General features: G+C 43.6%; 2 protein-coding genes across 4 annotated transcripts; both read right to left on the bottom strand.

Annotated features, from left to right (window-relative positions):
- Nucleotides 1-98: 98 nt before the first annotated feature.
- On the bottom strand, nucleotides 99-8,251 carry kcnj6 (potassium inwardly rectifying channel subfamily J member 6). Of its 3 annotated transcripts, none has more exons than XM_061750781.1 (3): nucleotides 7,393-8,251; nucleotides 2,853-3,773; nucleotides 99-2,142 (listed from the first exon to the last, which is right to left on the bottom strand). In XM_061750781.1, exons 2-3 carry the CDS (start codon nucleotides 3,748-3,750, stop codon nucleotides 1,826-1,828), a joined length of 1,215 nt encoding a protein of 404 aa, XP_061606765.1. In that variant the 5' UTR covers nucleotides 3,751-3,773; nucleotides 7,393-8,251; the 3' UTR covers nucleotides 99-1,825. The 3 variants fall into 3 exon arrangements, 2 of the variants coding, with proteins under 2 accessions (XP_061606765.1, XP_061606766.1); XM_061750782.1 differs by having other exon boundaries at nucleotides 2,000-2,774; XR_009785036.1 differs by having other exon boundaries at nucleotides 2,006-2,142; nucleotides 2,560-3,773.
- A 153-nt stretch (nucleotides 8,252-8,404) lies between these two features.
- kctd7 (potassium channel tetramerization domain containing 7) lies at nucleotides 8,405-14,295 on the bottom strand. The gene is made up of 4 exons (XM_061750783.1): nucleotides 13,973-14,295; nucleotides 12,874-13,043; nucleotides 11,134-11,312; nucleotides 8,405-10,282 (listed from the first exon to the last, which is right to left on the bottom strand). Exons 1-4 carry the CDS (start codon nucleotides 14,279-14,281, stop codon nucleotides 9,894-9,896), a joined length of 1,047 nt encoding a protein of 348 aa, XP_061606767.1. The 5' UTR covers nucleotides 14,282-14,295; the 3' UTR covers nucleotides 8,405-9,893.
- Between the last annotated feature and the right edge of the window lie 153 nt (nucleotides 14,296-14,448).

Raw genomic sequence — 14,448 nt, forward strand, 5'->3', positions numbered from 1 at the left:
TTTTAAAAATGTAATTAAACAAAGAAAAAGGACCTTTAAACATGGATCCCGGATGTGGTTTCTTCATGACACAATAACACAGTTTCACAAAACACATATGCAAGTAACAGTTTATTTATTATTAGTTATTATCATACTGTTAGGTGAAGCGTGAGTTTTTGTTTGTTTTTTTCGAGAGGTTTAAGGGTTTGGGGTTTTAACTGCAACAGCGACGAGCTCTCTCTCTGATGTGCAAAAAAAGTGTGAAAAGGCTTTATTTTTTTTTTATTTTTTTTAAAGGGCAGGTCAAAGTCATGGCTTTCCGCAGGAAGTGCCGAGTATGCGGAACGTTCCGCAAGCAGCTGGTGGCAGGGGGCGGGGCGCAGAGAGAGAAGGGGAGGGGCTTCAAAGTAAGAGCTTGTCATTGGTTTTCCAAAGTGGAGATTGCGTGTGCGTCTCCTTTACCGCCGGACACAAGAAATAAAACACACCATACAGGATTAATTCATGTTTGTACATGCTAAAACACACATGGGACACGTCATTAGGCACACCAGCACAGTCTTAATTGGATCCAATATGAGAAATCAAGTCACAATTGATAACTTTACAGTCACAATAAATCAGGTGGAAGCCTTTGACCAAATGTGGTCAGTTTATATTTTTTCACAAATTAATACTATTAGTCGGTCCCAACGTGGGTCTGTTATTTTTACAAATTAATTAATCAATCTAAAATATTAAAAAGCTCAAGATCTTTGAAAATGAGGCAGTTTTTGAAATGTTCTTTTCAATTTTTGGGAGAAATGATGGTTTTGGGAATGTGGAGATTCCGCTCAACAGCAACTAGTTTTAGTTTTAGTTGGTTATTGGAACCCGATTGCGTTTTAGAAATCAGAATTTGGGGGGATTTGAGGATATCTGCTGGGTTATTTTCTGCATTATAGGTTCATTATCATTGAGGACTTTCTAATAGTTATCCTTCTAATGTAGCTAAATAAAGCTCACCCCAAAATTAAAAAAAATTAATCTACATTATACAATTTCTTTCTTTATTTAATTATTTTTTAATATTTTATCGTTGTATTTTTTAAATATATAAAGCGTATTGCACGTTATGTCCATGAAATATACAGTACAGTATACATAAATAGTGTTCTTTTTAAATTGTATATATAGTAGTATATATTACATACTCTTATTAAATGTGCTTTTTATTTTTCAAGAATGTTATATATTTATTTATATTAGTGATGCTCTCAGCATACTGGCATGCTATAGTAATAATAATAAACATATAGTTAGCCCTTTATAGAACAAAGGTAACACTTTCATTCGCATCAATGTAGGAGAACCTAACTAACCCTTGACGAAAGGTAAGATTAATAATCAAAAAATATATTAAATACAAATAAAGTAAATAAACTATTCAATAAAAAAATGCAAATGTATATTTATTTTAAACTTTGATTTTTTTCAATACTCTTTCATCCGAAGTCCTTAGATTGTGCAGGTGTGCCTAATGTTGTGGCCGGTTGGTGTACATCTGTGAAAATAAAAGCTTGACAGTCGACAGTAAATAAGGCATAGATTATGTACAGGCCCAAGCTAAACCAGTGCGTTAGTATCAAACATCTGTCAAATATTCACACGGCAAACCCAAAAACGAGGAGTCCAAAGCATCTCACATTATGTACAAAAATAATTAATATGCAAACATCCCTATAGGAATATTGTAATAGAAAAAATAAGAGCAATCTCGTGGTCAGTGAGACCTGAACACGGCATCTAGTTTTTTTTCCTATTACTACTGGTCAAATACTGGACTGTGCGTGTGGAGCAGTAGCTACACATTGGACTCGGTCTCGGCGTTGGCGACGTCTCCGTTGCGCTGAGTCCGCGGGTCCTGGCGCTCGGCCTCGGGCGCCAGGCCCTGCTGGCTCAGCTTGCTGGCCATGGACCAAGTGAGGGGCAGGCGGGCGCGACCGTTCATGTCAGCCAGCTGGCGGGCGCTGCAAGCCGGCGTGTTGGTCTCGTAGATGTCGTGGAAGCTGTTGTAGTCCACCTCGTAGAAGCCGTCCTCCAGCGTGAGCACGGGCGTGAAGCGGTAGCCCCACTTGATCTCGCTGCTCACGTATGAACTCCGTGCCTGGCACGTCATGCCTGAGGACAGGGGAAGGATCGGCAGTGACTGTACACTTCCATTCGTCCGTCTTTCCACCCGTTCGTATCGATCAGTCAGTCAGTCCTTCGCTATCTGTCGGTCACCATCTGTCAATCCGTCTGTCTGTGCACCTGTTTTAGTTAGTCAGTTTGTCTATCCATAAGTTAGTCCGTCCATTCGCCTGACAGAATGGTCAGTTCGTCCCTCGCTATCCTTCAGTCCGTCCACCTGTGCTTGTCTCTCATTCAACATCTGTTCTTATCTGTAGATCTGTCCATCCATCATTATCTATCAGTTCGTTAATCCAGCTGCGCGTCCACCTGTTCCAATCTGTCAGTCAGTCTGCCCAACTGTTTTTATCTGTCTGTCCATCCATCTCTGTCAGTCTGTCCGTCTCACTGCCCAACTGTTCTTACCTGTCGATCCGCCTGTTCGTATTGTTCCATCCGTCCATCCATTCATCAACCAGTTTTTGTCCGTCCATCCATCCGTCCGTCCGTCCTCTTGTTCTGATTGGTCAAGCAGTCTGTCAGTCACCCACCTCTGTCTGCACGTCCCTATCAGTCAGTCTGTCTCTCAGTTCATGTCTGTGTGCCTTGTGGTCTGTACGGCCGCTTCTGACCGTCCTTATCTGTAAGTCCATAGTCCTGTGTTAGTGCATAAATAGAGTACATCCAAATCTCTACACCCCTCGTGCGAGGCGACTTACCCGTGGCCTCGACCATGCCCTCCAGAATGACGACTATTTCCAGCTCCTCCTTGGCCAGGTGGGCCGGTGAGATCTCCCAGAATGGACTGTTCTGGTTGATCTCGTGGCAGATGATGAGCGGCGACACGAGGAAGAGCCTGTCGTCGCCCGTGTTGTAGCCTACGTTTATGTCCGTCTGGTTCAGGGGGATGAACTCACCCTCCTTGGTCTGCTTAGACTTGATCAGCTTGGCCCGGATGGAGGCCTCCACGATGTGCGAGTTGCGCAGGTCCCCGACCCGGAACATCAGGCACAGGCGTCCGTCTCTCATGGAGATGACGGCGTTGGTGGAAAACACCAACGTCTCAGCGCGCTTCTTAGGCTGCGAGATCTTGACGAACATGCAGCCCACCATGAAGGCATTGACGATAGATCCGAGCACAGACTGGATCAGGAGCAGAAGGATCCCTTCTGGGCACTTGTCTGTGATGACTCGGTATCCGTAACCGATGGTGGTTTCTGTTTCGATGGAAAACAAAAAGGCTGATACGAACCCATTAAGATTATTGACACACGGAGTCCAAAGGTTGTCCGCTAAGTGGTCAAGGTCCCCCCGCAGGTATGCTATGAGCCACCACATGAAGCCAAAGAAGAGCCACGTGACCGTGTACACCAGGACGAAGATGAAGAGGTTGAAGCACCACTTGAGGTCCACTAACGTGGTGAAGATGTCTGTCAGGTAGCGGTACGTCTCGCGCACGTTGCCGTGGTGGACGTTGCACTTGCCGTCTTTCTGGACGTAGCGCTGGACCTTCCGGGCCCGGTCCATCGCTGCCAGCTGTTTGGGCAGATCCTTGCCGGCCGGCTCGCCGAACTTGGAGTGTCTGCTGATGGCTGGGCTCTCCACATCCTGCTCCATGGGGGATCTGAATGTATTCAAGGCTGCGGAAGTAACGCAAAAGGCATCAGTGGCGATCAACTTTCCAGCGGTGAGACAGTACAAAAACTTTGTTACTGTATTTAAGTAGATTTTTCTTGACTCACAAGATTAATCCATTACGAGAACAAGCTTGTGTACAGTGAATCCCTCCATATTCACTGTTCGCCATTTGCGGTATCACCTATTTACGGATTTTTGGGGGAAACCTATCTAGCGTTATTTTCTGAAAAAGTCATCGATTTTGAACCATTTTAGGAAAGCATCAATTACTCCCGTATTTTTGCTATTAGCGGAGGTTCACTATATAGCAAAACAATTTCATAAATGAATTTGAATGCCATTGTGAGGATAAAGCGGTATAGAAAATGGATGGATGGATAATTCGTCCTAGCCCCCGCAAAAAAAAAAAACATCCAATTTTTCGGTTGCACGTCTTTATGTGCCTTAAAGTGGCCTGAGCAAAGCTGTGCCCAGTGATTTTTAGTTAGTTTTTCGAAGTTAATGGAAGAGGTGTGCAGAGTTTTGCTGTTGTTGCGCCAAGTTATCAAAACGGGTATTGTATATATTTAAAAGTAAAAATTCATTTTTACTTTTCCCTTTTGTACTTCGATACATTTGCACTCCTGATTTGACCTTCACGTGACATTTGTATTGTCCCCTCCCTCTTGAGCTTTTAGACCCTATCGGTGGATTTACCGGTGGAACAAACGGCTGTGTTGAAGCCCTTGTGAACTCCATTCACAGGGGAATATTTGGAGCTTGAACAGCGGCTGGTATCCATGGCAACGCACAGCTCTGTCTATCATGTGACCACAATATAGCAGGAATGTTCTAGAACGGGCCACAGCATTGGATAACATGAGTCTCATGATGTTGAATAGGGGAGAAAATGCTATTTAATCAGCATAAAAATGTGTGCTTCATTATTTTTTTTTAATCACACAAAATGTGATGTTAGTACTTCGTATGTTCAAAAGACAGTGTCGACCTCAGCATTAAACATTAGCACCTACGGGCCTCTGGCTGAATGGAAGCTAACTGGTAGCATTGGACGCTCAAGAGAAGATTGGTACATGTTGGCAACTTTTTACATTTTTGAGTTATATAACCTAAAAGAAGAGCAAATATTACACTTACTGTGTATTTAGAATGGTGAAGCTAAAATGACTCCAAAGAGCTCATATAATAGCCTCATACTGTTCAGCCTAGCGTATTAGCTGTAGCAGCTTAAAAAGGAGGTAATATTGGTGTGAGTGAAAATATATACAGGTGTGACGGCTCTGCTCTTCTAGTCTTATGCTAATTTTGTTGAACATATGTGTAAACAACTTCCAACAAACAACTTAGAAAAGCCAGTTAACTGTAAATGCTTTTTGGCCAAAGGAATGTTATCATTTTCCATAAATGGGTATAAATGAGCGACGTTGAATTAAAGATATTAGCGTACGGGCCTCTAGCTGGCTGGAGGCTAACTAGTAGCATCGAACGCTAAAGCAAACATTGGTCCATGTCCATCAACCACAATTTAATAAATGTTGGTACGGATAAAAGGGATTGAGTGACTTGGGCTGAAGATGTTAGTATACGGGCCTCTAGCTAAATAGAGGCTATCTAGCAATTAACTAAAGCAGCACTTTTCTGTGTTCATTAACCACAATTTAATACATGTTGGAGTCATGTAGCCCAACTAAAAGCAAATATTAGAATTAGGTTAAGTAAATGTGACTCTAAAGAGCAAATAAAATACTGTTTATCCTACAATATTAGCCCAAGCGGCTTTAAAAGAGATAATAATCGAGTTGGAGGCAAAAATTGTGGTTTAAAAAGGTATGATTTTTTTTGCTATTTTAATCTTGTACTGCTTCCATGATGAATAACATTGAATTTAAATGAATACATTTGTATGAATAAGTGGGAATAAATGAGTAAAGTTTGGCTAAATACATTAGCCTTCAGGTCTCAAACTAAATGGGGGCTAAATGGTAGCATTGGACGCTAAAGCAACACTTCTACGTGTCCTAGAACTACAAGTCATTATATATAATACTTTCAAATGAACACCTGGAAAGTGAGCAGGGCAACGTTAGCATACATTTTTTGCTGCATAAACCAGAGCTCCCACAGCATTTCTATATATTGACGGTGGGCCACGACAATGGCCGTCATTGTGCGGTGTCGTACAAAAATCCTAAAGCCCGATGGAGCGTCTGGCGGCCGTTGCTAAGGGACCTTTGTTTGGGGATTGGGCTTTGGCAAACAGAAAATGGGATTGTTTACGCAGGTGTATGGCACAATGGCTGATGGAGCCTTATTATAACACCAATTACAGCTTTTATTCCGGGATCACTTTTTGAAATGAAATGAGATTCACATGCCCACTACTCCATGCGATTGTTTCGACCATATGTCTCACATTAAAAGCCTTGGGGGGCATTTAATGTAAAACATATGGTCGGGAGGTGGCTCACTGACTTGAGTGGTGATGTGACGTGACATTGCCTCGTTTTCACTCATTCATTATCCATGCACACATAGTATGTTGAATACTAAGAAACCTGTGCAAATGTGGTGACAACAAAGACAGTTCTTGGGACCGTTTCAAGCGCTCTCTTGAACAGTTAGAACTGTTCCATAAAAATACACACATGTACAGTTTCGCACTTTCAAAATTACCACAATTTTCCTTCATTTAAAACACGCTGGTAAATGAAAAATGCAGTTTCGTAGACCTGGGCCAAATTTGGCACGGTACACAAACTTTGTAGCAAGTTTAAACCGAGTTTAAACCGTTCTCCCTGTGTCTCCTCCCACATTCCCCAAAATTCATCCATTGAAGACTAAATTGTCCTTCCGTGAATGGTGGTTTGTGTATACAGTACGTGTCCTGTGATTGGCCTATCCCAGCTGACTTTGGGCATGAGAAGGAGGGTACACCCTGGACCGGTTGCCAGCCAATCACAGGGCACATATAGACGAACAACCACTCACATTCACACCGATGCGGAAGAATGTGCAGAATGTGGCCCACGGACCCTAAGTTGCACACCCCTTGTGTATCGTATCATTATTTATAATTTATATATATGATTTCTGCAGAATTTTAAAAAATCAATAATGATCTACTGTGTTTCTATTTAAAACAAGCTGCAGCATGGAACTCATGTTACAAAACAGGCTCAACTATTTGAGGTGGAAAGGGGGGTACTTATACAGGAAGAGGCTGTTGTCATGGAGATGAAGGTGACCTGCTTTATACTACTATAATATTAACAATCATAGTTACGATGATTATTTGCGCTGCATGTAGAAAGAAGCAGCGCACGCAGGGAAAGAATTGACGGAGGCCGCGGGCCTGCTTGCATAGCCGGCAACATTTTCCTTCACAACGCCCCCCCAACCGGCCCTCTTACTCCTCCTCCTCCTCCTCTTCCCCCACGGAGCACTCGTCACGTCACGGAACTAAGACACACACGTCCACGTCGCCAGCATTAATAGCGACCTCGTCTTGTTATGCAACCCCTCCCCCTCCCGCCCCATCCATCCATGCCCTTTCCGCATCCCATTCATAAGGTGTTATCATCGTCATCGTCATCGTCATCATACGAATAAAAAGATGTCTACCTGCAGCAAACGGGCGGCCCGGATCATTTCCACTCGCATCCTTCCCTTCAGAATTGCCGGATTGGTGCCGGGAGGCTTAGAACTGGGAGGCTTAGAAATGTCCTTCTTCCTCTGCCTCCATCCTTCCTGCTGCTGCAAGGCTCTGAAGAGGGAGCTCGTTGGCCCGTCAGCCTCCTCCCACCACCTCCACCACCCCCCTTTCCTCTTCCTCCTCCTCCTCCAGCAGCAGCAGCACCGGCAGGATGACTTCGGCCCTCCTCCCGGATGGGCGACAGGCACTGTGAATGCCATGGAGAGAGAGAGAAAAAAAGGCAAATAGTGGAGCGAGGGAGAGGTAGGAGTAGGAGTAGGAGAGAGGTAGACAAATACTGCGAGAGGTACAGTTGGAGACAGAAGTGGGAAAAAAGAGGAGAGAGCGAAAGACAAATACTGGGAGCGGTAATAAGACAGGAGATGAGTGAGAGGTAGATGCATACAGCATTGACGTGGGGGCGCGGGCACAGGGCAACCATGTTGTTCATGTTACTCTTTGATGGCTTGCTAGACGTAATCAAGCTACAGATAAGCAACAACGTTCATGATCCGCTGCGAAAAACGACTAATATTGCTGCAGTTTAGAGGTGCTAGGTCACTCACAATGCAGTAGTTGCGAAAGTCTTGTTTTTTTCCCCTTCATGACTGTATTATACTGCCCCCGGTGGCCAAGTCGCACAACAAGCTAATTACCATACGCTAACTGTTTATTTACATTCGATTTAACTATTTGATTACTGTATGTTTTGTTATTTTAATGTACAATATTGTAGTGCAATTTTTCGCTTTAAAAAGCACATTACAAAAGTGTTAGATTTGTATTTTTTGGAGGGGTCTGGAATGGTCATTTCAATGGTAAAAGATTTGCAATCCGAGCGTTTCGAGTAACAAGCCTGGTCACGGAACGAATTAAACTTGCATCTGAAGGCCCCACTGTACAAGGCGAAGATAAAAAAAAGTCAGCCATTTAAGCACAACGAGTGATTCTTATATATATTTTAGTATAATTTGTGTCAGTCATAAAATAGTACAATACAAAGCAACAAAAAAAACAAAAAAACTTGAGGACTACAGCTTCCTAGAAGCCAACAGATATTTTAGGTAATAAGGTGATACAGTATAATGAAGAACACAAGTATTGCTATGACCACGACAATAAAAAAAAAAAAAGTGAACATTAATACTTCATAGCATTGAGGTACAAAAGATATACGACGTCGATCTCGGCTACAATCACAAGGTGCTCAGACGTCATCAAGTACGAGGACGCTGAAGGCCCTGTTAGCTTAGCATTAGCCCTACTTCACAACTTTTGCATGTACGATATTATAAATTTAAAAAAAGAGTGGAATGCAGAGAGGAATACTTTAAATAAGAAGAGTGAAGTTGTAGTAGCAGGGATGGCATCACGATCCGCTCATTCATCGTCAATGTTAAATCCATGGTTGATTAATCGTATCTGGAATCATTTGAGGCAAGTTTGCTGTTTAAAGAAGTTCATGATGGGAAATTGAGTTATATGCATACGGAGCTGGTGCGGAAACAGGAGTTTAGAACATTCCGAGTGACCACGTCCGATCACATTGAAAATCATGTAGAACAGAATAAATTGTTGCACAATTAAATATGTACCGTATTCAAATGGCCATACATACTTACTCCAGGAATGGGGGAGTATTGCCCACGTTGTATTTCCCTCTATTGGAAGATTAGTAATGGACTAATTGTAGCAGTACCACCGGAAACCTTCTCAGGGGGCAGTGCTGAAATTTCAATTCATCAAGTCCAGAAATGGTGAATTTTTAAATTTTTTTTTTAAATATTTATATATATATATATATATATATATATGGGAAAATGTAGCCATGGACATACCTAAGCAGATTTAGTTTTAGGAGACGTATGCATTTTCTTTTTGCACAATTTAAAACTAATCCCAAATCACGCTTTAAAGTGCCCTAAGAATCAAGGCATTACGGTACACTTGTTTTTGTAATCTCGCTGAAATTAGCCTGTTTTGAGGGGGCGGTCTGGTCTCATGCAAGTGAGCCACTGCTAAGGATAATCTTTTAGTGACAGCTGACAATTGGGCCTTTTCTGCCTTTGATTGTCAGGGTGGGGAAAAACATTCTCTCTCAACACACCCTACACCATCCCTCAGGATAATCTTTCAGACCCATCCGACATTCTCACCTTTGCTGACTTTGATCAGAAGAGTGGGGAAATACTCAATGCTGAAATGCTGGGCCCGATTATCAGTATGTGTGTACCCTGATCTCAGTGAATATCGCATTAATGTCAACGAAAAGTTTTAAGTCCGGCATTATTTGGCTTTGAAGTTCCATTCTACTCCAATTACGTGCTCTGAAATGTAAGTTGCCGTTAGTGAAAAAGCACACAACAAAAGAGGCAATTTGGATACAAAACTCCAAAGTGCGCCGCGTTGAAGTCCACTTCAAAGTCCGCCTTCACCACCACGTGATCTTGAACTCGTAGATGGGCCTCTTGCAGTAGTAGTGGTTGATGAGGTGCTTGTCGCACACGCCGATGCACTGCTGCTCGGCCGAGATGCCGCGCTCGGACAGGTCGCCCACGATGCAGTGCAGCAGGTCGTAGACGTCGGCCACCGCCTCCCACGGCCCGAACGAGACGTCCACCTCGCAGTGGTGCTCGAAGAGCTTGGCCTCGCCGCCGCCGCTGCCGTCGGCGCGCTCGAAGCGCAGCGAGTTGAAGAGCGGGCGCTCGTACGGCGTGATGGGCATCTCCTCCTTGTACACGCACACCTTCAGCTTGGCGAAGCGCGCCTTCTTCTGCGTGGCGCGCAGCTTGGCGATCTCCACGATGCGCTCCAGATTGTCTGGAAAGACAAAACAATCATTTATTTTTAACAGCATCGTGAACAATGTAACTAATTTACTTGTTAAATACAACTGATTTACAAAGTTTGAAATTAATTTAGTATTTAAAGGTTTATAGTAACAGTAATTCAATTTCATACAGGATGGCTGTAAAGCACAACTTTTGTCTAAATGAAGCTTCACAACTCACTTTAACATAGTTCCATGGCCACCAGGGCACTACAAAATGGTGCACTACCTTTGTCTAAATGAAGCTTCTCAACTCACTTCAACATAGGTCCTTGGCACCAATGTGCTACAGGATGGCAGGAAAGCACTACTTTTGTCTAGAGGAACCTCATCAACTCACTTCAACATAGTTCCTTGGCACTAAGATGCTAGAAAATGGTGGCAAAACACTACTTTTGTCTAAATTAAGATCCTCAACTCAAGTCAACATAATATTTTGGCACCAAGATGCCACAAGGTGGCGCAAACCCGCTGCTTTTGTCCAAACGTAGCTCCTCAACTCACTTCAACATAGTACCTTGGCACCAAGACGCCACAAGATTGTGCCACAGTCATACATTTATTGCTTTGGCCTGAGCAAGCCATAGGCCTGTCGAATAGAAAAGTAGTGCTTTACTGCCATTTTGCCATTTTAACCCTTTTCTGGATGAGTGGGTTACTCGCGAACTTGGGCTATTTGCGAAGAGTGGGTGACAACTGTATGTACAGTACTTTTTGTGACTTATTTGGTGGTGCACCGTTACATTGTTCTAATATAAGTGGCTTGAATAAATAAACGGTTGAGAAACACAGACTACCCGTCATAAAAAAAACTGTAGACAGGAAGCATCCGCGTGCTTACCTTTGTAGTAGGGCAGCAGGTCGAGGAAGGCCTGTCGCACTTTCTCTCCGGTGAGCGGCTGCGTGTCCTCCAGGCGCTCCAGCAGGGGTGCGATGGAGTAGTACTGCGCCTCGCGGTGCACCGCCCTCACTCGCTCACGGTGGGGCAGCTCGCCCTCGCGCAAGAAGTTCAGGATGTCCCTTTAGGAGACGCAGACCAAACACGGTAGAATCTCAATTGGATCCACTGCGAGCTTTTGTTTACATTGACACAGAGTGGATAGAGTTATCTTTACACCAATTTTTATACAGTGAATCCCGCACTCTTTAACATTTATTATTGTCTGGAAATGTACTATTGATGAGACTCGTGTAAGGGTGGTTTATGTTGAATAATGTAACTATTACTGAATACAGTTTATGTAACATGGGTTCAGGATTATGTACATGCTAGATGCATGGTGTTGGTGTTTTATGATACTCTCTGCTTTGCATCTTGTGGCATTTATAGGCAATGACAACCCCCTTTTAAAGAGGGGCGTCGATAGTAGGCGGATTTTCGCTAATCACAGCAGGGGTCAGTCCTTATCCCACTGTACATTTCAGTTTCTATTGTAACCAGGGTTCAAGTGAAGCGCACTTGAACTCCCAAAGTACTACTTTTCAGTGAGCATGAAAGGATTAATCCTGTGCGTTTTGCTTGTTCCTTTATATGACAATTAAGAATGTGAAGTAAAAATGATGCAACGTGAATTACGGTCGTCAAAAAAAACATTTTTCTGGAGGGTTTTCACGTTTTACTATGAACACGAGAGAGTGCAGGGGAACGGTTCGCACAGGGGTGGGCAAGGTTTCTTGCTCAAGGGCCATATTTGATTTTGAAAACAACCAAATGGGCAGTGCCAGGGCACTTGTAGATTTGGTCAAACCAAGTTTATATGTATATTGAAGAGTTTTAAAATAGTTTAGCCTATTAATAAATCGAATTTTTAACTGTGGTCAATTTCAATTATTTCACAAAATCAATAAAACATTGCTAAAAGTATCCATAAAATTGTTCATTTTATTAATAATTTGTATTTGACTATTTATGATAAATCAATTAAACAATTATTTAATTAAAAAAAGGTTAAAAGAATAAAAATGATTAAATGCATTATAACTAACCAATTCTAAGCAAACACAGCTAAATTAATGGCACAAATATAACAGGACTCTTGATTATGTAACTGCTCAGGTTCTAATCTCTAACTAGAGGTTTTCTTCAGGTACTCTGGCTTCCTCCCACATTCCAAAAACATGTTTGTTAGGTTTAATGAAGACTCTCAATTGTCCATAGGTGTGGACATGAGTGATTTTTGTCTACAGCGTGTGTATATTGTTCCACTGGCGCAAATCCCGTGGACATCGGCAAAGATGTCATCAGAGCTACGTTGAAATGGAACGAGGCCCGCGGCGCCGGCGGAGGAGCTTGCGAGAAGCAGGCCATTATTTCCGACTGGCTGCGTCTCGTCAGCCAGTTTCCGCTGACTTTCCGCTGCCGCGTGACGGAGGGCAACGTGGCGGGCGGCCACCGCAGGTCTCGTCGCGATTAAAAGGATCTTATCAAAACCCACGTCGGCAGCCGGCGCCAGTTACATAGACGACTACCTCAAGCAGTCAATATCCTTTATTTTAGATTTAGTTCACAGTAGTTAACCCGTCTTTACACTCATTTAGAAGGTTCAAAGGTTACTTTTGCACTTACATAGGCGCAACTCACCCAAAGTAGGCACCGTCCCGGTCGATGAAGAAGCGGCCGTCTGCGTCGCGCGGGATGTGGTGGCGCCCGCTGAACATGGCAGACAGCATGGTGTCCTCGTAGCGGCGCAGCGTGGACAGGCGGGTGGTGAAGTGGGAGCCCCCCACATTCAGAGAGATCACCTCGGGAAACTTGAGGAAAAAAAAAAAAAAAAAAAAAAGGAAGTATAGTCATAAATGCATTGTTGGTAACATACAACAGTGGACCAAACCCAGGCGCTAAAAGCGAACATTTGCAACGAAATGACACCCTCCTAAATTTCATAATGTGATTAACAGGATCTGATCATAACCTTTTACCACAACTTGCGCAAATAAAGCCCTCAAAGAGGAGCGTGTCATATACAGTAAGTACGCACCAAATGTGAACATCTTTACTCTCTTTTCCGATTCAAATCAGCCAATCAGCCCAATTGTCGGATGTGTCTAAAGATGGTCCCAATCAATTATCCTGTTGTGTTTTGTGTCTTAAGAGTAATGTTTGTCTTTTACTCCCTTATGACCACAATCAGCAAAGGCCTGATTGTCAATGTCTCTAAATAATTATCCTATAATGCAATGTTTTAGGAAGTCTACTGAGCAATATTCAATGTGCATTGAGACAATGTGCAGTATCCATATGCTGTATTGTATACCGCAATTCTTTATATTCTGGCATTATTATTTATCCTTTGTTCTACATTTCAATTACTTACGGTTTTTTCACTATTTGTGGCAGGGCTCGATCTGTAATTATTAGTTAGGTTCCACGGAGGAAATCTAAACAATTTCGCTTTTGCTATGTTAAACTGCTGAATATGTTAGAAACAGTTTCCATTAGGATACATTACATTGAAGTTCTCAGTGGGAAGAGAGGGATTAAACTTCCATGTTTAGGTCTGCAATCACGTGACCCAGTGTGGGCCAATCACAACGTAGCCACCCAACGTCAACAATCATTTCCAGCCAAACAAACCCGTTTGGCGCTTTGTTATGACGTCATTCATCACCGTTATCCGTGGATTGGTCGCAATGAAATAGAAATAAAAACCTTTTGGATAAATATTGGACCAGCGGCCTACCTCCTGCTCCTGCCCGGCGTTCAGCGGGCAGCGGGAAGGCTTGCCCCGGTTGACGCCGGTCGCCACCGGCTTCTGTGAGTCGTCGTCGGCGGCAGCGGCGGCCATGGCATCGCTGGACTTATCGGCGTCGCCCGCGGCCGAAAACACCACCATAACTTTGGGCAGCGGCAGCGTTCGCCGCTCCTGGATGAAGCGTCTCACCCGAGTCGTCGCCGCCGCCGGCAGCAGGGGGCTGCGGGACGGAGACTGCCGCTCCCCACCACCGCCGCCTTCGGAGCCGTTGGAGCTGCTCGCACCATTCTGCTGCATCCGCTGCCGAGCATCAACAACAACAACACTACTACTACTAATGATAACAAGTCGACCTAGAAGCTACACTAACACACGACTGTTTCATACGATGCGGAACCGGTGTCATTCAACCGGGCCTCGTTTAAATAGATGTTAAACCACAGCTACTTTAAGGGGGTTGGGGG

Source organism: Phyllopteryx taeniolatus, chromosome 17 (genome assembly GCF_024500385.1).
Source record: "Phyllopteryx taeniolatus isolate TA_2022b chromosome 17, UOR_Ptae_1.2, whole genome shotgun sequence".
Lineage (NCBI taxonomy): Eukaryota > Metazoa > Chordata > Actinopteri > Syngnathiformes > Syngnathidae > Phyllopteryx > Phyllopteryx taeniolatus.